Source organism: Phacochoerus africanus, chromosome 3 (assembly GCF_016906955.1).
Source record: "Phacochoerus africanus isolate WHEZ1 chromosome 3, ROS_Pafr_v1, whole genome shotgun sequence".
Lineage (NCBI taxonomy): Eukaryota > Metazoa > Chordata > Mammalia > Artiodactyla > Suidae > Phacochoerus > Phacochoerus africanus.
The window spans coordinates 53038026-53061089 of NC_062546.1; the positions used below are offsets into that span (position 1 = coordinate 53038026).

A 23064-nucleotide genomic window follows, 5' to 3' on the forward strand; every position below is an offset into this window, starting at 1 on the left:
GGTTCGATCCCTGGCCTCAATCAGTGGGTTAAGGATCCGGCGTTGCCGTGAGCTGTGGTGTAGGTTGCAGATGAGGCTCGAATCCCGCGTTGCTGTGGCTCTGGAGTAGGCCAGTGGCTGCAGCTCCAATTAGATCCCTAGCCTGGGAACCTCCATATGCCCCCCCTCCCCCCAAAAAATACTGTCTCTATGTAGACTTAAATTCCTTCCCTAGTCCATGTGGCCCTGGTTCCTGGGTAAGTCACATTTCTGAAGAGTGACAGGCTTTTTCCTTGTTTTGTTTTTTGTTTTAATCAAGGGATTAAAGTTATTGGTGCTCTCTTTAATGGACATCCTTACCTCCCCTGCCCCTTCGCTTATTTCCTTCCCCACTCAGTCCCTCAAGTCCCCTGAGAGCAGAGGTGGTTTCTGTTTATCCCTGCCTCTAACTCTGAATCCAAGCACCATCATATACAGAGCTCTATATCCTTACTTGTCTAGTTGTAAAATTGATAAATGATAGAAAGAGTCATTAACAGAGTTCCTTTACTACATCTTGACTAGTAAGGTGTTTGTCCAGCTTGATAAGATAGTGGCTTGTAAACCCCCCACATAAGGTCTCATTCTAAGAGACCATATCTGTGGCCCAAACTCTGTTAGAGTTGACATTGACCCTTCTCCTAGGTGGGGAATTCGCAGGGAAAGGAACAGGATTGCATTTAAAACTGAAATAGATAGCATGGCAGTAATGAATAAGCCCCCTACCCAGGCCTTTTCCTTTTGTTATTCTGTATGTCACTGGCATTGCCAGTGTGTTATGTTAAATCTAGCTACCACTACTAAGAATAGAAAACATTTTAAAGTATTCTCCTGAATTCTTTTTTTCCCCCTTTTTTCTTTCTTTTTTTTTTAAGGGCTGTACCTGCAGCATATGGAAGTTTCCAGCTACACCACAGCCACAGCAAGGCCAGATCTGAGCCGCATCTGTGACTTATGCCACAACTCGAGGCACTGCCAGATTCTTAACCCACTGAGAAAGGCCAAGAATCGAACCCGCACTGTCACGGATACTATGTCAGGTTCTTAACTCACTGAGCCACAACAGGAACTCCTGAATTCTTTAAACTTCTTAAATCTTCTGATAAACATTCACTTTCATTTCCACTTTTCCAAATTTTCTAGGACCTTGTAGTGTGAACGACACTTTGTATTCATCATACACATTCATTGAACTGGTGCAAACATTAATTGAAGTAGGTCCGAGTGATCCTCACCCTGCTTTGTTCTTGGCTGGAGAATAAACATCAGTAAATATAACCATTACACAGTGACCAACTTTAATCTGCAGATGTGGAAGGTGTGAAGCATTTTATTCTTCCTCCCACAAGAGCTGTAGTAAGCGGTCTTATAACAGTACTCAGCAGTGCTCCAAACTTGGAAATGTGTAGAGGATTATTATTAATGGCTGATTAACATCTTTTTTGCCATGAATCATGAAAGCCAAAATGTAGGCTCTAGACCACCCATGTTCTGGGAGAGTTGAGGAGTACAGTGGTACATGTATTTTGTTCCAAAAGCAAACAGAATTATGTGATCGAAAAAAAAAAAAAAATAAGGGTGGGGCTCTCCTGTATTATATCCTAAATTCTTTCCCTAAACCTCCAATGGTACAGATGTGAAATCCTGCCTAAAACCGGGAAGCTCTATAGGAACTTAATGCCCACTTTAAAAGATTTTAAGGAGTTCCCTGGTGGCTCAATGGGTTAAGGACCTGGTATTGTCACTGCTGTGGCAGAGGTTAAGTCCCTGGCCCTGGAACTTCCTCATGCTGCGGGCATGGCCAAATATATATATTTTATATACATTTATATAATATACATTTATATTTTAAATCTCCATTTTGCAAAAAGAAGTAGTTGTATAAATCAGACACAACCAAAGATCTTTTTTTTTTTTCCTCCTTTTAAGGCTGCACCTGTGGCATATGGAAGTTCCCGGGCTGGGGAACCGAATCAGAGCTGCAGCTGCCGACCTACACCACAACCATGGCAACACTGGATCTCGGCCACATCTGCGACCTATGCCATAGCTTGCAGCAATGCCCAATCCTTAACCCATCATGTCGGGTTCTTAACCTGCTGAGCCACAGTGGGAACTCCTCTTATTTCTTGAATCAAATACATTTTTACTATCAAAGACTACTTCTTGTTTTTTTTTTTTCCTACTTAGCTAACATATCTGCACTTGAGCTAAAGTGTGTAAAAAACTGAAAAGTGTGACAAACGGTATAAATGTCAGACGTTTGTTTAAAAATACTAAACTGCACTGAACCAGTGATTCTAGTAGTAATGTCTATCTGCCAAATTGATCACTTTACCCAATCACAGCAAACATGACACGGAGACGATTTGTTTACGAAAAGTTTTACTAACGTGTTAATATTTCAGCAAAGTTATTGCAACGGGTTTCAAAGGCAGACAGACACACTATTATAGGCTATAAAGTAACAAGTTTTATACAATTAAAATATTACACAGACCTATGGGATTTATTGAATAACTAACAGACCCATAAAAGAAATTAAATCTGAAAGAGTGAGTCCAGTATTAGCACCTACAATATCTCTGAGAGTAAAACTTGTAACTGTTTCATCCTCATCTAATATATTTATCTTTCTCCCAAATCCAGTGCTCTCAAACCTCAAAGATGAAGGGCATAAAAGTCCCAATACTGAGAACACACAGCCAAGAGAAGAACTAGAGATATTGATGCAGACTTGAGAGTTTCAGTTGGAAATCACTTAACTTACTGAACTTGAATCGATCATAACATTTCTGTGCACTGAATACTGTATATGGAGGAAAGTCTATGAATCAGAAGGTTTGCCAGTAGGGACAGTTAAAAATTAGCAATATACAGTATCATTCCTATCAAATTTTTTTCTCTTAAGTTATATTTATAACAAAACTAGAAGTAAAATATTTATTACACTTGCTCATTACACAGTCAGGGACACAGCAGGGGCATTTATGTTTGATGGTTTGGCATCCACTTTATTGTGCTTACTTATTTTTATAAGGAACAAGCAACACATCCCACAACTCAACATTCAAGGTAGTGCAGTAATAACAAAATTCTCAAAAACCAAACCTGGAAATTGCATTAAATACTGCTTTAATTAGGAACTGCTGTAATAAAACAAATAACATTACACATTATCTTCCCAATGAGCTTCGGTTTGAGAAAGTCAACAGCAGAACTAGATCTTTTAAGATTTGAGTCATGGCAAAACTGGTAGTTCTTAGAAATCTGGGAGATGCCTTAGCAAAACCACAGACACAGCCCATCCTTCACCAAAATCCTGGAGAAAAGCGTATGAATTTGGGGGAGTAAGACTGAACACTGGCTAGGATACGGCTTGTGGAAGCTGGCCCGAAGAATGGTGGCAGGTAAGAAACTGTGTTGGGCTGACCAACTGCATATTTTATTAATGGCTTCGAATTAAAAAAAAAAGTGAAATGTTTCATTGTGTTTCTCAGGAACTAATCAGATGATTACAGAGTTCTACACAATTTGGAGACACAAAGTGGATGCTGAGCGACTAGAGGTCACCCCAGGTGTGGAATTTCAGAAAGTGAGTCCTTGGAGTGAATGGCACCGTGGCTCTGGCAGCAGATACGAAGGAATGATGCTCTGAGAGGAGGTAGGGGACACGCTGCGGTCGGCCAGGGGACAGATGAGGGTCCCAGCTGGAGATGGGATCTATGATCAGAGGGGAGAAGGGAAGGTTTTAGAGAGGGATGCAAAAATAACTTCTAAGACATCACCTGATGCGAGCTCCCGACATGTGGGCTAAGTTCTCTTGACTCTGTCTCTAGCTATGAAATACCTGGATCTGCACTACCTGCCTGATGGCCTGGCGAGCCCAGCCCTGGACGTTCCCATCTCTGACCAATCATGTCACAGGAGGTAGGACAGCAAAGGTGTGATCGGCTGACCCGGGGCCTGTCTGCTGTGATTTTTAGCCTTGGACTGATAACTCTCTGTGCCTCTGTTTCCTCATCTAAAGAACAGAGATAACACCACCTACCTCATCAGCGTGTTGTGAGAATTCAAATCCAGCATTTGGAACAGAACAGGCACATAGTAAGTGCTAAGAGATGTTGGTTATTTTTAATCACTAACTTATTGTGATAAAATACTGATATATTCTATTTAAAAAAAAATTTTTTTTTTTTTTTTTTTTTGGCTGTGCCCGGGGCATGCAGAAGTTCCCAGGTCAGGGACTGAATCCACGCCACAGCAGTAACAATGCCAGATCCTTAACTGACTGCACCATCAGGGAACCTCCCTATTCTGTCTTTGAGTAAAGAAGACAGTCTTAATCCAAAGAGGGAAAGCACCATCAGGCTGTCCAATGAGAAAGGTATCGAAAAAAAATAACTTTTTAAAAGGAGCAAAGTATTTCATTTAAAGCTCTTTTTAAAAATAAAGGCCATCTCCATGATTTGAGTGCTCTTTTGTTAATCAGTAATTTAATTCCCACACAATGCTTCAACCTACAGACACCAGGTGGACGTAAGAAAAATTATAGAACTGAATTATTCTTACAGTTCCCCCCACCTCCTCCAAGACCTCAGCCCACACAGGACCCTGAGCCTGAGGAACACAAAGCTCTGAAAACTAAACTGCGCTGAACAAAAATATCTGCATTTGTGAAACTACCACCAGTTCCTAATGTAAATCTTATTTTAAACTTTCACTGTTGTTGAATATTGATAGATTAGTCTCTGGTGTGTAATTGCTCAAAACCCTGCACTACCTCGGAAAAACATGACATTTAGCAGCAAGAGCTGCAAAATGAGTCATGACAAATGGGCTGTGCCAAGTCAGTGCAGCTGCAACGGATCAAACAAACGTACCCCAACATGTAACACAAACCACAGAGGGTCCCTGGTTAATCATCCAGAGAAGTATCAGTTTGGAAACTGCGCATGAGAAAGCGCGCACGGACAGGTAACACCAAGTGTTCTAAAACAAAGCCTTTGTGAAGAAGGAGGCACACTGTAGAGGGTGTCATTGTTTAGGTGTGGGGCTTTTAAGGACTTGGGTGACACATTCTCTCATGCAAGAGGGCAGCTTTGTGAAGCTGGCTGCTTTGTAGGGTTCAACAAATAGTACAGGAGCAGACATAATGTGTTTTTAAAACAGTACTGAAAAAGAAAAGAGGGGGATATATACACTTAGAATAATCTGATGAACTCTTTCTCCACGTTTCTGCTGCTGCAGGTACTTCCAGGAAGTGTGATGTAAAAAACAGGAGTTTTCAGGTCAGACTTGGGTTCATATCCCAGTACACATCACTGTGTGACTTGGAGAACATCATTTAATCTCTTTGTACCTTTTTTGGCTTATCTGGAAAGTAGGGGAAATACTCTGCAGAATTCTTGTGAGATTTAAAATACCATCTACATAATTATTCTGTGTTAACCTGGCACACAGCAGGTGCCCTGCCCTCAAAACTGCAGCTGTTATTATTAGTGTTGCCCTGGGAAGGACTCTGCCTGCTTAGGTGGAACCTGTTTCTGTGCTGCCTGTGAATTACTGAGAGGCCTGCAGACAAAGTCAATCGGGCAGGTTCACCCACAGAACATTCTCTAGAGAAAGAGCACATGACTAAAACAGGCAGAAACAGTGAAGGAGGATTTTTTGGTCACTTAGAAGGCTGAGCTGAAGTATTGTGGCTGCAGATTCTGATCAGTAGTCACTGATTTATTTCTCATTTACTCACATCATTACATGGATACATAAGACCGTAAACATTCTAAAAAGAATGAAAATTTACGCTTCTACCCTCGAGAGGTAAGGTTTCTTCTACAGGGCTATGACACCACTTAAATAAATGAAATATTCTGAATCTCCCTACTCCACTCTGATATGTTTCCTTGGTTATTAAAGCCATTTGTCATGTAGGCAGGGAAATCGCTGAACTGATCCTTCTGGCATGCGCAGAAGTTTCTGGGCTTGGGATGGAACCTGAGCCACAGCACTGACAACGCTGGATCCTCAGCCCACTATGCCACCAGGGAACACGTCAGGACTGATTCTTATATCCAAGACCCAACTATTAAAATGCCTAGGATAGTTGTGAAATATTAAAATAAGATCCCTCCCAATCCAAAAAACAAAGTAACAACACAACAAAATAAGTCTGAAAACAATACGGGGGTGGGGGGGGAAATCAGGATTAAATTCTGGAATCGCTTGGGTTATATACATATGTTTTAAAGCCAATACAGAGAATATGCCACTATTTATTTACGATGCCAGGAAGAAAATCCATGCATCCTACAAAAATGTCAAAAATTGTAGGTAATTCACATAATGTTCATATTTACCTTTAATTCCATGGTTTATCTCCCACTGCTCACACCTCTGTCTTCATAAATGGTAATTTCAATCTAAACAGCATGGCTGTTAAGAAAACACACTATAGGACACAACATAGAAAAAGGGGCCATGGCAAGATGATGGGTATGGTCTGAGCAGACTTGTCTTTCAATTGCTTTACTTATTTCATTTTTTTGGCCGTGCCCGAGGGATGTAGAAATTCCCAGGACAGGGACTGAACCCGTGCCACAGCAGTGCCCTGAGCCACAGCAGTGACAACTCCAGATCCTTAACCCACTGCACCACCAGAGAACTGCTTTACTTAAATTATTAAAAATGTCTCCTACCTCAGTTAAACGCAATGCTTTCTACAGCTTGCTGAGACATTTAAGAAAGGTAATCGCCTGTAGCACTCCACATGCAGTTCTTCCTCAAACATCAATTACTTATTTTTTGGGAAAAAAAAATTCTGAAAAAGGATGCTTTGTTGCAGAACTAAGAGGAGGGTCTTAACTGAGCACTCACGGAGGTGATGAACTCAGGGGTTCAAAATGCCCTGAAATTATAAGCAGACTTTTTCTTGGGAGAGGGTTCATGAGTTCTGAACGTTTGAGAACCACTGCTGCAGAGTATAATGAAACTGCTGAAATGACAATCAGCCGGAAGGCCTGGGATTATATGACCTAGGTTTTTTAAAGAAAAAAAAAAAGAAAAAAAGTTATTTTACCCATTACTCCAGCTATCAAACTAAATTAGTTTTGTTTGGGGGCTTTTTCTGGCAATTCACTTAGTGATTTTCAAAGCTTACCGCCTCTAAAAATAGGCACAGTATGTCAAAGGTAATGAAATGGTACATCTGGCAGCTGTAACTGATTTCAGGGAATCAGAAGAGCCCACGGAGCTGCGATGCATTTGGCCGGCAGTCCCACCACACCACACATTAGGGTTCATGCATTTCAAAGGGGCTTTCGCTGGGTCTCTGCAGCTGAAATGCATTACTCGCACCATCGCCATTATTACTACAAGATGCCTCAGAACCACCAAGACAATGGCAACCAATGCTAAACAAGCCACAGGGACCAGAATGATGAAGGGGAAGGAGGTGGGCTTTAAAGGAAGATGCTGGAGCTGGGAGGCTTACGACAGGAACCACCCCCACAGAGGGGTCCCAGGGCAAGCTTGAGACATGGGAGCTCAGGTCCTTCTAGCCAGGGCAAGACAGTACCATCACCGTGTTCTTTTTAGAGCCTTTTGTACCCTGTGGTCTAGACTGAAAAGATACAACTCGGAGTCCTCTCTCGATGGGATCTGTCAGGAGGAGGCCTTGGGGAGCATAGATCTTCTCGTTCTGCTCTTGAATGTATTTGGAGACCTTCTTCAGAACCTGACGAAAAGAAACATCACAGCTTTTTACAAAGTTCATCAGATTTCCCTTTCGGTATCAGCTGGACCTCAAAATGCTCAGGCGGAATTCGTTTTCAAAGCGGGAAATGGATATTCCTCGTGGTGGGACACAGCTCTGGGTGTCTGGCTCAGGCCAGTTACACCAAGACACAGGGCAGTGGATGGACCCCTTGGTCCCGAGCCTGGTCCATGCGGTGCAAGTAGAGATGCACAGGGAAGCCTGAGAGGCAGCCCCCTACCCCCTTCCAGTCACCTGCATGCAGGAAATACAAAGAGGACCCTGCACACAGCGCTTAGTTATGCTTTCCTCGCCCTACTCAGAAAGTGTGGTTCATGTGACACTTTCCAACATCAAGGGCAGTTTCTGACCTTCTCCTGTAATAGACGCTGCTTCTTCCCTCCTTTGTACATTTTCATTAATTGTAAGTAAGGATACAGAGTAGGCTGATAACAAAGAGAGCCCAGTTAGTTTAAATCCGGAAGGTTTCTGTTCCTTTGTAAATCGCGTGCTTGCTGGCTGCCATGGAGGTTCCAGTGACAAGTGTCTTATATCACTTCCAGGACTGGATGCAGAGGTACTCTGTAGCTTGCTCCTGTGTCCTAGATGGGAACCTCGGTTTATAAGTTTAGTAGTAAGGTTGTAAAAGTCAAAGCAAATGTAGACAGAAACCAGATAGGATACAAAGGAACTTCTGGAAACTGCCAAATCCCCAGCTTTAATAAGGGCAATTCTGGGACAGATAAGCGAGAAGAAAATAAATCTTAATAGTTGTATACAAAATCAAAGAGCTACATGTTTTATTTCAGATTCAAAGTCATAATCTTTTTCTGGCTCTAATGTTCAAAGAGGCTTTGATCCAGTTCTTTAATTACTATATATTTTCTTAAATTCACACTACCAGAATATGATAAAGTCAGATAACTGTGATCACAGCAGAGAGGGAAAAAAAGACTTGTATGAAAATATAGTTGGAAATTAAGAAATGATTTAAGTGTGTGTCTACAATGGACTAGACCAAAGTAACAAATTCGGATGTTAAAATTTAGGTGCTTTGGTATAATTTGATACAGAATTTTTTTTTTGTCTTTTTGCCTTTTTCTTGAGCCGCTCCTGCGGCATATGGAGGTTCCCAGACTAGGGGTCTAATCGGAGCTGTAGCCGCCGGCCTACACTACAGCCACAGCAATGGGGGATCCGAGCTGTGTCTGCAACCCACACCACAGCTCACAGCAACACTGGATCCTTAACCTACTGAACAAAGGCAGGGATCGAACCCGCAACCTCATGGTTCCTAGTCGGATTCGTTAACCACTGCGCCACGACGGGAACTCCAGAATACTATTTCTAAAAAAAAGATTTTTTTTTTTTCACCTAATTACCTGAAGTATACATATCCTTCTCCTGTTTTTTCAGCTCTCAAAGAGTTTGAGTGGTGCTTGGTCTTTATGGGTATCTTGTCAATCACGCTGAAATGACAAGGAAGCAGCCCATCAAGGTGCCCAACTCAGGACCCTCCACCTTCTTCCTGCCAGCCTTCTCAGCTCACCTGCCAGAGCTGGAAACTGGAGAGCCCTCTCCCTCACCCCAGTCCATTCATACTCGGGAGACACGCAGAAAAATGCCCGCAAGGCTAGTTTCAAAGAAAGGATTCCTTCAGAACAGCTAGCTTTCCTCCCTCTCTCCCTGGGTGCAGGTTGCTAGCTAGAGAAACAGCACTCCTTTATTAAATTCAAGCATAACTTTGTTGCGCAGGATTTTTATGTAAACTTTAATAACACCCATGGGCATCTGGGTATCGGTTCAGGGAGAAAACAACTCGTTTTCTTTTTGTATAAGCTCCAAATCCTCTTAGCGTCCTTTGGTGAAAGCAGCACTGTCCTGAACAAGATGCTTTTAAACTCTTCGTCTCGTTAGCAATAGGAAAGCATTAACAGGTGTGAACTCATTCCGCATCACATACACAGGGCAAAGCCCCACTCTCACTCCAAGAAACCTCTGGGTGACATTCTACTCTACTAGTCTTGGTAAATCAATGTTTAGACAAACTACAATACTGAACAAAATGATCTGTTATCCTCAAACCCTCGATAAAACCTCAATTTGTATACTTAACAAAGCTAAACACTACCATTGTCCCTGAGATTATTAAACTGGAGAAAGCCTACCAGACCCTCAAGAAATGATATCTGAAGGGAGGCTGAGTGAGAGCCTCAGGATCCTGGTAAGATCCAAGTTCCTCTAGACTGTGTTCCTTTCAGATCACAGCACACAGGCAGGGGGATCTTCCAGCTGATGTACAAAGCAGAGAGCTGCTGAGGGGAGGACCTTCTACAAGCCCATTTGTTCCCTGATTATAATGGGCAGCAACAGAGAGAAATAACACTGAAGCCTTTATCTTCATTTTAGATCAATAAATAGCACACTATAAGGGAAAAGAATGCATGATTGTTCTAGTGGGTTTTAAATGGCCTATTTACAATTTCGAAAAATGTAACCCGCATGATAAAATGTAAGCACTATTATATCTGGCTTACTGTTTGCAGACTACAGTTGTAGTGTTTAAAACAATGAAGAGTAAATGCCTGTCCTTTCATAAAGTAGAAAATAACAACACAGACATTCCTAAGGGACAAACTGGAGAGAGGGAGGGGCTGACTGTGCTAAAATTTCTATCATCCTATCAAAAATACAAAGACACACTTAAAATGTTTTCTTTTAAAAGGACAGGTACAGGAGTTCCCGTCGTGGCTCAGTGGTTAATGAACCCAACCAGCATCCATGAGGATGTGGGTTCAATCCCTGGCCTTGCTCAGTGGGTTAAGGATCTGGTATTGCCACGAGCTGTGGTGTAGGTCGCAGGTGGGGCTTGGATCCTGAGTTGCTGAGGCTCTGGCTCCAATTGGACCCCTAACCTGGGAACCTCCATATGTAGCAGGTGCAGCCCTAAAAAAAAAAAAAAAAAAGGACAGATACATTATGTCTTAATTATGACCATTCCAGCAATTTACTTTGCATGATCTAGTTAGTCATGTCCAGCTTCTAAAATTTTTTTTTTTGGGGGGGTCTTTTTGCTATTTCTTTGGGCCGCTCTCGTGGCATATGGAGGTTCCCAGGCTAGGGGTCGAATCGGAGCTGTAGCCGCCGGCCTACACCAGAGCCACAGCAACTCGGGATCCGAGCCGCGTCTGCAACCTACACCACAGCTCACGGCAACGCCGGATCGTTAACCCACTGAGCAAGGGCAGGGACTGAACCCGCAACCTCATGGTTCCTAGTTGGATTCGTTAACCACTGCGCCACGACGGGAACTCCCAGCTTCTAAAATAAAAAACAAACAAACAAGTATTTATAAAAAGTGGCCATGCCTTAAATTCTGGTTTCCTGAGTAATTTTATTTTGTCTTTACTTGCTTTAATTAATATTTTTGGCCGAGCCTGTGGAATGTCAGGGATTGAACCCACACCACAGCAGTGACGATGCCATATCCTTTAACTCCTAGGCCACCAGGGAACTCCCAGTGGTTGCTTTATAATACTTAATCTGTAAAGAGAAAGAGATCTTAGACTTATAAAGTAGTGCCTTACAGATTACCTATGAACTCAAGTTAAAACATAAATTTGGACCTAATCAATTTCCATCATATTTCTGATACTGAGAACTGCCTTCCACGATTAAGAGTCAAAAAAGATTTTAATTAAGAGCTGCTAAATGTTTAGTAGCTAAATAAACTAGTGGCTGCTAAAAAAGATTTTACACTTGAAATAAAAATTTGTATATAAATTCATAAATATCTCATTAAAACATACATAAATACACATATACACTAACATAATTTTTTTTGTCTTTTTAGGGCCACACCCACAGCATATGGAAGTCCCCAGGCTAGGGGTCAATTCAGAGCTGTAGCTGCTGGCCTACACTACAGCCACAGCAATGCCAGATCCTTAACCCACTCAGTGAGGCCCGGGATCGAGCCCACGTCCTCATGGATCCTAGTTGGGTTCATTACCACTGAGCCACAATGGGAACTTCATATACTAACCCAATTTTTAAATCTATTTTGAGAAACACTATCATACATCTATCATATGTAAGTCAACTTATTAATTCTAAGACCCATTTTATAGTTGAGAGAACTCAAACTTGGAGATTTTTTTTTTCCTTTTTAACAACTGACCTCAGAAGGAGGTATCTATTTATTTTAGCAAATGCACATACATAAATAAAAATTAAAATCTCATCAACAAGCTTACAAGCTGTAGTGAAATGGCAATTCAAGCATCTAATACTTCAAGTGTGAATAAAATACTCTGGAGGATGTCTGTCTCTGCCTTAAACTGACAACATTCTACACATCTTTCAGTGGCCACCCCACGGCTGTTGTTACCCACAGGGTTCAGCCTTCCCTCCCCTCTGCAGTCAGCAGCTCCACATTAGGCCATGGCTCCACCACCACCATGTCCCTTGAATCTGTTCACCTCCTTCCTCTCCACTACTCTGCTCCTCGGCCAAGCTATCGTCACCTCTTGCCAGTACTTCTTGTGAAGCATCTTACTTCCACTTTTACACCTTTTCTTCAAAGAGTCAAGAAATCTCTTTGAAGTGAAAATCTAACCGTGTCACTCTCCAGTTTAAAAACCTCTCAGTGGCTTCTCCCTGCACTGAGCACACACTCCCGCAGGATGCCCGCACCCCCCAGTCACCTCCAGCCCTTCTCACCCCACTCCTCTCCTTCTGCGAGGCCCCAGGATGCTCCTGGCCTTCGGCATAGGTTCCTCTCTCCATGTGGATGGTGCCGGGCTTCCCATCCTGCACATGCCAGCGGCCCTTTCTGACAACACAGTCTAAATTAGGTCTCTCCCACTCTGTTTTTTTCAGAGCAAAGTTTGTTTTTTTCAAGGTACTTATCACACCTTACAATTCTGTTGGTCTTGTTTCCTTATTATCAGTGTTTGTTTACCCTGAAATTATAAACTCCACAGTGTCGGCAAGCATGTTTGCCCTCTTTAGTTATATCCTCTGCACGCTGCTTAGCACATAGCAGGCCTTCAGTAAACAGCTATTGAATGAATGAATCCTCTGTTCCTTCACTCACCAACTGCATCATTAAAGAGCAGCTGCTAAGACAGCACGGACTGAAAGCTGACCCTGGTTCTTTGGGGCGTCTGATGCTAAAGGCCCAGCAGAGGTGACAGGGAGCCGCTTGTCTGTGTGACATGAGGAGGACACAGACTGCTCAACTAGTTATCTGCATGTTTCCCTGTGGTAACAGCAGGGGAGTCATGTCAGGAGGCCAGTGAAGATACAGCAACATTTCCAGCCAACAGCTGAAAATACTTTAGCTGTGACTATACCTGCTCTCCCACTGCATGGGACAGGGACAGGGATACCTGGAGGGGGGGGGAGCACAGAGATCCTCACAGCCCTTCATTTTCTTTTTTTTTTTTTTTCGGTCTTTTTGCCATTTCTAGGGCCACTTCTGCGGCATATGGAGGTTCCCAGGCTAGGGGTCGAATCGAATCGGAGCTGTAGCCACCAGCCTACACCAGAGCCACAGCCACGAGGGATCCGAGCCGTGTCTGCGACCTACACCACAGCTCACGGCAACGCCGGATCCTTAACCCACTGAGCAAGGGCAGGGATCGAACCCACAACCTCATGGTTTCTAGTCGGATTCGTTAACCACTGAGCCACGACGGGAATTCCTCAGCCCTTCATTTTCTAAACATGGTCAGAATTTCATGCCATACTAGGGGTTTACTGAGGTTAATGTCAATTTATGCACTTAACACACATTCAGAGAGTGCCTTATACACCCAAGGCATGATGTTAAGCCTGAAGAAGGCCCTTGACCTCAAGAAAGATACATATTTGAAAGGCAGGAGTTCCCGTCGTGGCGCAGTGGTTAACGAATCCGACTAGGAACCATGAGGTTGCGGGTTCGGTCCCTGCCCTTGCTCAGTGGGTTAACGATCCGGCGTTGCCGTGAGCTGTGGTGTAGGTCGCAGACGCGGCTCGGATCCCGTGTTGCTGTGGCTCTGGTGTAGGCCGGTGGCTACAGCTCCGATTTGACCCCTAGCCTGGGAACCTCCATATGCCGCGGGAGCGGCCCAAGAAATAGCTAAAAAAAAGACAAAAAAAAAAAGGCAAACAAGACAACACAAAAGGCTACATTCCCAGGTAGAGAGCACTAAGTGCCCCCAAAGAGCCACAAGTCAAGAAGCATTGTGGTGAGACAGAGAAGGGATTCTAGTGGAAGAGGAGATGGACAGTTAGCTGAGAGGTCTGGACCCAGAAGGCAGGCCAGCTGGAGGACAGCCTGGAGTGTGTGCTTGGCTGGCAGAGAAAGTGAGGAAGGGGCGACACCGCTGGGAAGGCGAGCTGGAGGTGGGCTGGAGAAGGACCTGACCATCACCCAGTGGCCAGAAATGAGAACCCTCGAAGGTCTCGACCTCACCTAAGTGGCAGGGGTGGCAGGGCTGTGCCTTAGGAAGATGGCGGCCATTTGGAAAAGGCAAAGAAGGGGAGGGAGACCCTGCTTCCTTAGAGGCAGGACGGGCACGAGCCAGGGTGTGGCAGAGGACATCAGGAACTGTTCATAAACGGAGAGTCTGACGGCTGAGGAATTGCCCCCTTCCTGCCCCCATCGAAAGACGGTCCTGAAAAAGGCAGGCTGCTCCTGAACCAGATGGTGAGGTGTGATGTGCGGCTTTTGGATGTCTAGGTTGAAAAGCCAGCCAGACTGGGTCCAGTAGACAGTTCAAAGAGAGGACAAGAACTCAGGTGGGGGGATGAGATGGAAGACTGAAGTTTGGGGGAAATAAAGGAAAAGGCTTCTCGGAAGGCTGGACAGATTGAGCACGTAGATTTTTCGACATTCTTCCTAAGTGTAAGCCAATTTCAACACTGATGTGTCAACCTGCTTCTGAAAGACACAGGACTCTTCTGTGTGCTTTGGTCATAGAAACAACAAAATTTGAGCGATTATTATTATAAATGCCTCTTTAGTTTTTTTTTTTAAACTGGCTGCACCAGCAGCATATGGAAGTTCCCAGGCTAGGGGTCGAATTGGAGCTGTAGCTGCCGGCCTACACCACAGCCACAGCAACGCCAGATTTGAGCTACATCTGTGAACTACACTGCAGCTTTTGGCAATGCCGGATCCTTAACCCACTGAGTGAGGCCAGCGATTGACCCCTCATGGACACTATGTTGGGTCCTTATCCCACTGAGCCACAGTGGGAACTCTGCCCCTTTAACTTTTATGGCAGTTGTCACCACATGAATATAAACATAAAAAGCTCACCTTTCTCATGGTTTTAAGAGAATGTGTGAAAACAAAGGCAGCCCTACCTTCTCATAATGAGTCTCCATGCACAAGAAGATGGTGTATGCTGTTAAACATGCCAGGCAGCCTTCTAGGTAGGACTGGCCCCCGAGCTTCTCTGCTTCGGCATAAAGGTTATTTAGCGTTCGAACTGTCTCTTCAAATTGCTGCCTATCAATCTGTGTGGAAAAAAGAATTTAAAAATGAGTTTTTTGGGGAAAAAAAGAGCAACTCCCTCAATGCATGCTATCACTACTTTAGGTTGCTGTTCTGTCAACGTTCTTATCTAACACATCATTTTAGGTGACTTTGGTTAAATCTGGACCCAAGTTACTGAACCTGATGAGTGGTTACTTAATTTTAGTCTTCTTGTGGACACTTGGTATCTTCAAGGCTCCAAATGGTATCTCTTTATACCAAATTTCAAGTAACTTCATTAAATTATATATCCCCGGCCCAATCCTTCCTACACTCACATTTACTGAGCACCTGGCATCAGGCTGTAGAGGAAGGTGAGAAAGACACTGTCTAGTCCTCAAGGGCTTTCCAGTCACAAGCAGAGCAGATACGTAACAATCGAAGCACAATAAACTGTCAGAGTTCTGTGATCTGTAATCGAGGCAAGTGCCAAGAATGGCTGGGGCACAAAAGGAGGGCTGAGTTCCCTTTATCAGCCCATAACCATAGATAGAGTTCCCGTAGTGGCTCAGTGGTTAACGAACCTGACTAGTATCTATGAGGACGAAGGTTCGATCCCTGGCCTTGTTCAGTGTGTTAAGGATCACGGCGTTGCCATGAGCTGTGGTGTCGGCCGCAGCTACAGCTCCAATTTGACCCCTAGCCTGGGGTCCATATGGTGCAGGTTTGGCCCTAAATAGACGAAAAAAAAAAAAAATGCAGGTAACTTTTTTTTTTTTTAAGGGCCACACTCATGGCATATGGAGGCTCCCGGTCTTGGGGTCGAATTGGAGCTACAGCTGCCAGCCTATGCCACAGCCGAAGCAACTTGGGATCCGAGCCATGTCTGTGACCTACACCACAGCTCTTGGCAACACTGACCCACTAAGCGAGGCCACGGATTGAACCCGAGTCCTCATGGTTCGTTTCCTATGCACCACAACGGGAACTCCCAAGACCAGATGATCTTTAAGTCCCTCCATGCTTCAGTCTACCAGGCAAAAAAGGGAAGTAAGGACATTTTAGGCAGATCGAAAGGTGCAAATAGTTTCCTCACTGCCCATCTCTTTTCAAGGAACTGTCTGCTTAATAAAAGCTCACAATGGACAAGGTGAGATCTTAAGCTACCACACCCGTTCCCAGGAGGCATTCCTGTCAGCTGTTCTACTCAGGACACTGCCACCTTATTCGCACAGTAATACCACTCCCATCAGCCCCTGTTCTTCTGCTTCTCTTTCCAATAGCACTTTCCTTTCTTCTCGCAGCACTTGGCCGATTTCAAATCTCAATCTTTACCCTAAGAATTCCAAAGCCCACGAGTAGTTCATCCGATTCTACACTTCTTGGTAGGTAACAAAGCACAACTGATCTGTCCTTATTCTCTGCCTTCTCTCACACATCTCTCTTATTCCTAAAACTAATAACTATTTACATATGAATTCTCTTTCATGAAAACTTTACTTAGAAACAGATTCAGAAAGGAATTCAAAAAAACCTCGATATATAGTTTAAGACAAAACATTCCGAGAACCTAATTCTTTGATGACAGACAGAACATGTCTGATGATTTATTTTTCTTTTTCTTAATTTTAAATTGAAATTTTTTTCTTTTTTGGCTACCCTGAGGCCTATGAAGTTCCTGGGCCAGGGATCAGATCCAAGCCACAGTTGTGACCTACACCGAAGCCGCAGCAATGCCAGATTCTTAAGCCACTGTGTAAGGCTGGGTATTGAACCCGTGTCCCAGAGCTCCAGATACACCTCTGAGCCTGTTGTGCCACAGCAGGAACTCCTCTTGATGATTTACGATCATCACTCTTAGGCTAGTAAGCCCTTTAGGTTAGAGGCAATTGTTTTGTCCTTCATGTGGAAAACTGGGAGGACTCAATAAACCAAAAGCACTTTAAAGTGGTGGTGGCTCGATCTGTTTTTTATTTTTTTGCTGCCCTGTGCATCAGCTTGATGTGGAATCTCAGTTCCCAAACCAGGGACTGAACCTGGGCTGCATGTGTGAAAATGCTGAATCCTAACCACTAGGGACTTGTTTTTTAAAAGAAGCCCCTTTTAGTTTCTCAGAATATTGGCGTTTCTGACATGGGGCTGGGTGGGTGGAGCTGGCGCTGAGCCAGGGCAGGGTTCCGTCACTGAGCCCCCACCTGAACATGTGCTGTGTCACCAACGGTCACCTGGGTTCTCATTCCCAGAATACAGACCTAGGAGAAGAATTCAATGAGCAAATACTAATTGTACACTGTTCTCCCCACCTAGTTACACCTAAGTTAATGCCCTCAGTGTGTCCATCAGTATATCCACAAAAGTCTAAATAATTTCAAATACTTGCATTTGACTTACCTATGATATTATGATCTGACAAAGAAATTCTTTGAATTATTTACGTTTCTTTTTCTTTTTTTGTCTTTTTGCCATTTCTAGGGCCACTCCCGTGGCATATGGAGGTTCCCAGGCTAGGGGTCCAATCGGAGCTGTAGCCACCTCCCTACACCAGAGCCACAGCAGTGTGGGATCTGAGCCGCATCTGCAACTTACACCACAGCTCACGGCAACGCCGGATCCTTAACCCACTGAGCAAGGCCAGGGATCGAACCCACAACCTCATGGTTCCTAGTCGGATTTGCTAACCACTGAGCCACAACGGGAACTCCCTATTTAAGTTTCTTTGGCCAGAATATGATTTAGAACTAGGGGGTCCAACCTGGAAACATTTTCTTTCAGGTCAGAAATACCAGAAACACTAATTCTTAAGAGTTATTCCAAGGTTGTAATGCTTTACAGGATGAACGCAAATCAGAGATCATTAAAAAAAAAAATCCAAATGAGACATTTTTTGAGGCATTCCCATTGTAGCTCAGTGGTAACGAATCCAACTAATATCCATGACAATTCGGGTTTGATCCCTGGCTTCGTTCAGTGTGTTAAGGATCTGGCATTGCCGTGAGCTGTGGTGTAGGTTGCAGATGCAGTTTGGATCTGTGGCTGTGGCTGGCAGCTGCAAATCTGATTCGACCCCAAACTCGGGAACATCTATATGCCACATATGTGACCCTAAAAAGCAAAATAAATAAATAAATAAATAATTTTGGGGGGAAAAGTTTAATAAAAAAGAATAAAAGTTTTTTTTTTTTTTTTTTTAAAAAGGTCAAGAGCTTCTTCAAAAGGTTGAAAAAGAGGGAAAAAGCATGGTAGGCAACAGTAATGGCAAAGGACATACTTAACAGGAAGGGCTCCACAGAGGAATTGTGGGCATTTTTCTCATGCCTTCCAGGCCTGATGAAGCACAGCTGTCAGCGTTCGCCCCTGGGTACCTGGACATTGATCTAGCAGCTATATCAACATTTGGAGAGATATGAAGTTGGAGCAAAATATAAATTTGGGCCATAAACACTGGCAGTCAGAATGGAAATAAGAATCAGGCTCATTTTCTCCGAATTTTTTTTTGTCTTTTTTTTGTCATTTCTTGGGCCGCTCCCTCGGCATATGGAGGTTCCCAGGCTAGGGGTCGAATCAGAGCTGTTGCTGCCAGCCTACACCACAGCCACAGCAACGCGAGATCTGAGCCGCATCTGTGACCCACATCACAGCTCACGGCAACGCTGGATCCCTTGCCAGGGATCGAACCCGCAACCTCATGGTTCCTAGTCGGATTCGTTAACCACTGAGCCACGACGGGAACTCCTCCCCTGAATTTTCTGTTCCTTATTGAACTTCCTGTGGAAAGGATGGGGTTGACTGCAAATCAAAGATAATCTCCACTGACCAGATATACAAACATTTTGAAAGATATATAGGGGAACAAAATTACTTCAATTATAGTCCATTCACTTCTCTTCTGCCCAGACTAAGAGTGCATACAATGTCTGTATTTTGGCTAAAGTGAGAATCAAGCTTTCTTTAAAGAACTGTCCTGGCAACAATGCACTCACACATCGAAGTATTACATTCTCACAGGCAGTGGAGAAAGTAAACTTGTTAACAGACAGAACTTGTCCTCACTCCTAAATTAAAGGGAACAAGTGTGTGTATGTGTCTGTGTTTAATGCTTTAAAATCATACAAAACATTTGAATGTTTATTTCTTCCTCTGTTAAGTTGCCAAGTGTGATGTCTCACAAAAGGAAAATCAGGCCCAGTGGTAGAGCAATCAGTAAGTAGTAGAGAAAGAGAAAAAGAAACCTTTCAATTTCCCATCAAACAAAGCAAGGAAAATTTAAACCTGAAATTTAAATTTAATCTCAACACACTGGGAAAAACAACAACAACAACAAAGCTTTTCCAAGCAGTTTAAAATATAAGCTAGTATTTTAACCAAACATTTAAAGAGAAAAAAATATTTTTTTCAAAAGCACAATTGAACAGCCCCAAATACCTCCATAAAGTACTCAGAATCACAGGCAGTTCTGGGCAACATGAAGTCAAAGAAGTAAAAGGACTCCAGAATATAGAAATACCAATTTTCTGTAACAATCAGTGGAGTTCTGTGACTACACTATGATTCTGCATTTGCACTGTAAAGATTCTACCACACACAGAGTGGAAGACTAATGTCTGATTCTGAATACATGTATTTGGCTAAATTATGAGCTAGAAGTCTGACCTTACAACCTTTAAATAAAGGTATCTTGTGACATCCAAATAAGTATGGTGAAAAGGAGTAATTTACATTCTGATTTGAAAGTACATAAACAGTACTAGATCAGAGTTTCTGTAAGAGGCTTAAAACTAAAACACTCGATCCATTTCACATAAGTCCTAACAAGTAAAACAGGTCAACTGTGATGTTAAATTATTTTAAAAACAACATTCAGGGAGTTCCCAAGGTGGAAACGAATCCGACTAGGAAACCATGAGGTTGCAGCTTCCATCCCTGGCCTCGCTCAGTGGGTTAAGGATCTGGGTTGCCGTGAGCTGTGGTGTAGGTCACAGATGAGGCTTGGATCTGGCATTGCTGTGGCTCTGGCATAGGCCAGCAGCAACAGCTCTGATTGGACCCCCAGCCTGGGAACTTCCATATGCCGTGGGTGTGGCCCTAAGAAGACAAAAAACAAAAACACAACATTCAGTAGCTCTGGCCAACAGATAACTTGCTCCATGTCTAGCTCTTCAAATGACTGCGGAAATGTCCACTTAGTATCAGGCTGAGTTATCTGATGACATGGCGACAACAAACTGCAGCATTTATATGACATGTCAGAAACTAATCTACAAATCATCTTTATGAGGCATGTTTGATCTTTAATTTGCATTTAAAGACACATACTTGGGACACCAACCTGCCCAGGGTTATGCATCAAACAAGAGGACACTGAAATTGATCACCGCTGATTTTCCAATCTTGGCAATCAAGTAGAACCACCTACCTCCCTATGAGCTAATTTTAAATGACTTCTATACATGTCTCCGGTATGTAGTCATCTACACCTACTTACCCCATGGCCAGCATTTCTTTGTCCCACGCCCAGGCCTAATCACCCATCTTGTCAAAGAGGAAAGAGCCACAAAACCTGCTCTCATCTAACCAGAAGTTGACCTCTGGACAGGAAACACATAGTAAGTTTTATCAGACAAAAGTTCAAGACCAAACACCCTTTCTTTGGGTGTGTGAACACCTGTAGGCACAAGAGAAAACACACTCTCACATACGCTCACTTCCCTGTACCTTTAAAGTAAGACAATGACCATCACCATTATCTTCCCTAAGTCTGAAGAAAGGGAAAACACATCCCTTTCTGTAGGTAAGGTTGCCCAAAGGCCCCATCTTCTGATGACAATTTTGACATGCAAGCCAACCCAACACAGGTGGCTCTCCGTGATCGGAACTGGGAGGGCCGAGTTGAGGGCCTCACTCTGAGATATTTCCCTGTCCAGGCTCATCCAATGCGCTGCGTTTTTCAGGTTCCGAGAAGGCCGGCCTGCACTGCATGGCACGGCACTTAATAAATCCTTTCTGCCCAGCAGCGCAGCCAGCACAGTGGCCACAAACGCCAGTCAGGAGAATGATGACTTCGCTTGCGTGGTGAGGTTGGAGGATACAGTTTACAACACACAGAGATAGGTGGCCTGGAGCATCAGGAATTAGTTCCTCATCACTGTGGTCAATAACCCGAGGTGGGGTGGGGACGACTGGGGAAGACGGCGGCGCAGATTCCGGGCACTGGGAACCGTGTAATCCCATTCGCTCATCAGATCCCAAGCTTGGCCTTATTCTTCCTCCTCCAAACATCAGGGCTCGCTTAGTGGCCCTCTTCGTATGCCCCTGGCCCAGGCTCCCTCAGTGCCTGACCCTCCCAGAGCCACCAGGGGCACGGCGGCCGGGGGTCGGCCCTCACTCCCTGCCGCCCCACCCCAGAACAGGTGCGGGGAGCCCGGATGCGTACCCGGTTCTCCAGCTCCGCGGGGAACTTGGTCTGGAACTGGCAGCGGGTGCCACTGCTGTAGTCTCGCTGAATGAAGACCTTCCCGGACACCGGCGCCTGCTGCGGCCTCATGGCGAGGACTAGACGGGCCGCGCTGCGGATTCGGGGGACACCAACCACGGTCAGATCCCCGGCCTGGACCCAGGACTTCAACCCGCCAGCCGCGCAGACCCACCCACCTCCCAAAGCAGCCCAAGGGCTCCCCGCCCCACTCCCCTTCATCCATGCTGTCACCGCAGGCTTTCAACTACCTCCCGGACCCAGGCCCCACGCCCCCCCCCCCCCCCACAGCCCGGTTCGGCCCGGGAAACACGAACCCGCCTCCTCCACCCTCCAGCTGCTGTCGCGCCACCTGAGCCGTCACTTACGTCCTGCCGCAAAATGCCTCTTTCCCCGCCCCGTAGCCGGGCCTCCTTCCTCAAGTCTAGGGCCCACCTTCTTCTACTGCCGTAAAGTGGCTCTGCCGTGGCTGCGTGCTGCGGGGCGGGACGCGAGCAGTGGGCGTGGCCAGAGGTGACCACGCCCACCCCGGCTCTTGGGAGTCCAACCGGAAGGAAAAGGCCGGGCTGGGCGGGGCTGTGGAGGGGTGCTGGAGGGCTTTGCGGCAGGGAGAGCTGTGGAGCGCGACCCTACCCAAGCCTACACGGGTTTGAGACTTGGGATTTCCCCGGTGTATCACTTCCCTGGTGTGTCATTTACCTGTTGATCGCGGCGATATAGTTTCTGATCACTACTTTTAAGGGCTTATTTTCACTCTTGGTTGGAAGTCTCAGTTTGCACGTTGGACCCAAGGCTACAAAAGAAATTGCTGGCGCACAGTTAGAAGTAGAAAGCAGGCTTGAGACCTGAGCAGTTTGGCAGCAGGGCGGGAGGTAGAGAGGAGCGAGAACCTGCACGGGCTTCACTATCAAGCATCCCTCTTCCAACTTTCCCTAAGGTATTTGTTGTCTTCTCTCCCACCCCAAAGATTTTCATCCAGCACCGCAGCCTCCACTTCTTGCAGGACATAGAGGCTTGTCACTGGCGGTTGGCGCCCTCCCTGAGCTCAGCATACTCTGACAAGGCTGCCAGAGAAACCCCTTCTCTGTAGTCCCCCTTATCTTCTGTCGTGCTTTCTTTTTTGTTTTTTTCTTTTTGGCTGCATTCACGGCCTTTGGAAGTTACTGGGCCAGGGACTGAATTTAAGCCGCAGCTTCAATCTATGCCACAGTAGTATGCTGCTCCTGGCCGGGGATTGAACCCGTGCCTTAGCAGCAACCGAAGCTGCTGAAGATACCACGCTGTATCCTTAACCTGTTGCACCACAGTGAGAACTCCGGGTTTCAGTTACCCCGGTCAACTGCAGGCTGAAAATGT

The 23064-nt window shown here is 44.8% G+C and overlaps 1 protein-coding gene across 2 annotated transcripts; it reads right to left on the reverse strand.

The window, feature by feature from the left end:
- Positions 1 to 2386: 2386 nt before the first annotated feature.
- Positions 2387 to 22103, reverse strand: GOLGA7 (golgin A7). Of its 2 annotated transcripts, none has more exons than XM_047771820.1 (6): positions 22026 to 22103; positions 21670 to 21802; positions 15128 to 15280; positions 7652 to 7753; positions 6378 to 6440; positions 2387 to 3741 (listed from the first exon to the last, which is right to left on the reverse strand). In XM_047771820.1, exons 2-5 carry the CDS (start codon positions 21778 to 21780, stop codon positions 6393 to 6395), a joined length of 414 nt encoding a protein of 137 aa, XP_047627776.1. In that variant the 5' UTR covers positions 21781 to 21802; positions 22026 to 22103; the 3' UTR covers positions 2387 to 3741; positions 6378 to 6392. The 2 variants fall into 2 exon arrangements, with proteins under 2 accessions (XP_047627776.1, XP_047627777.1); XM_047771821.1 differs by having other exon boundaries at positions 6378 to 6445.
- Positions 22104 to 23064: the final 961 nt, after the last annotated feature.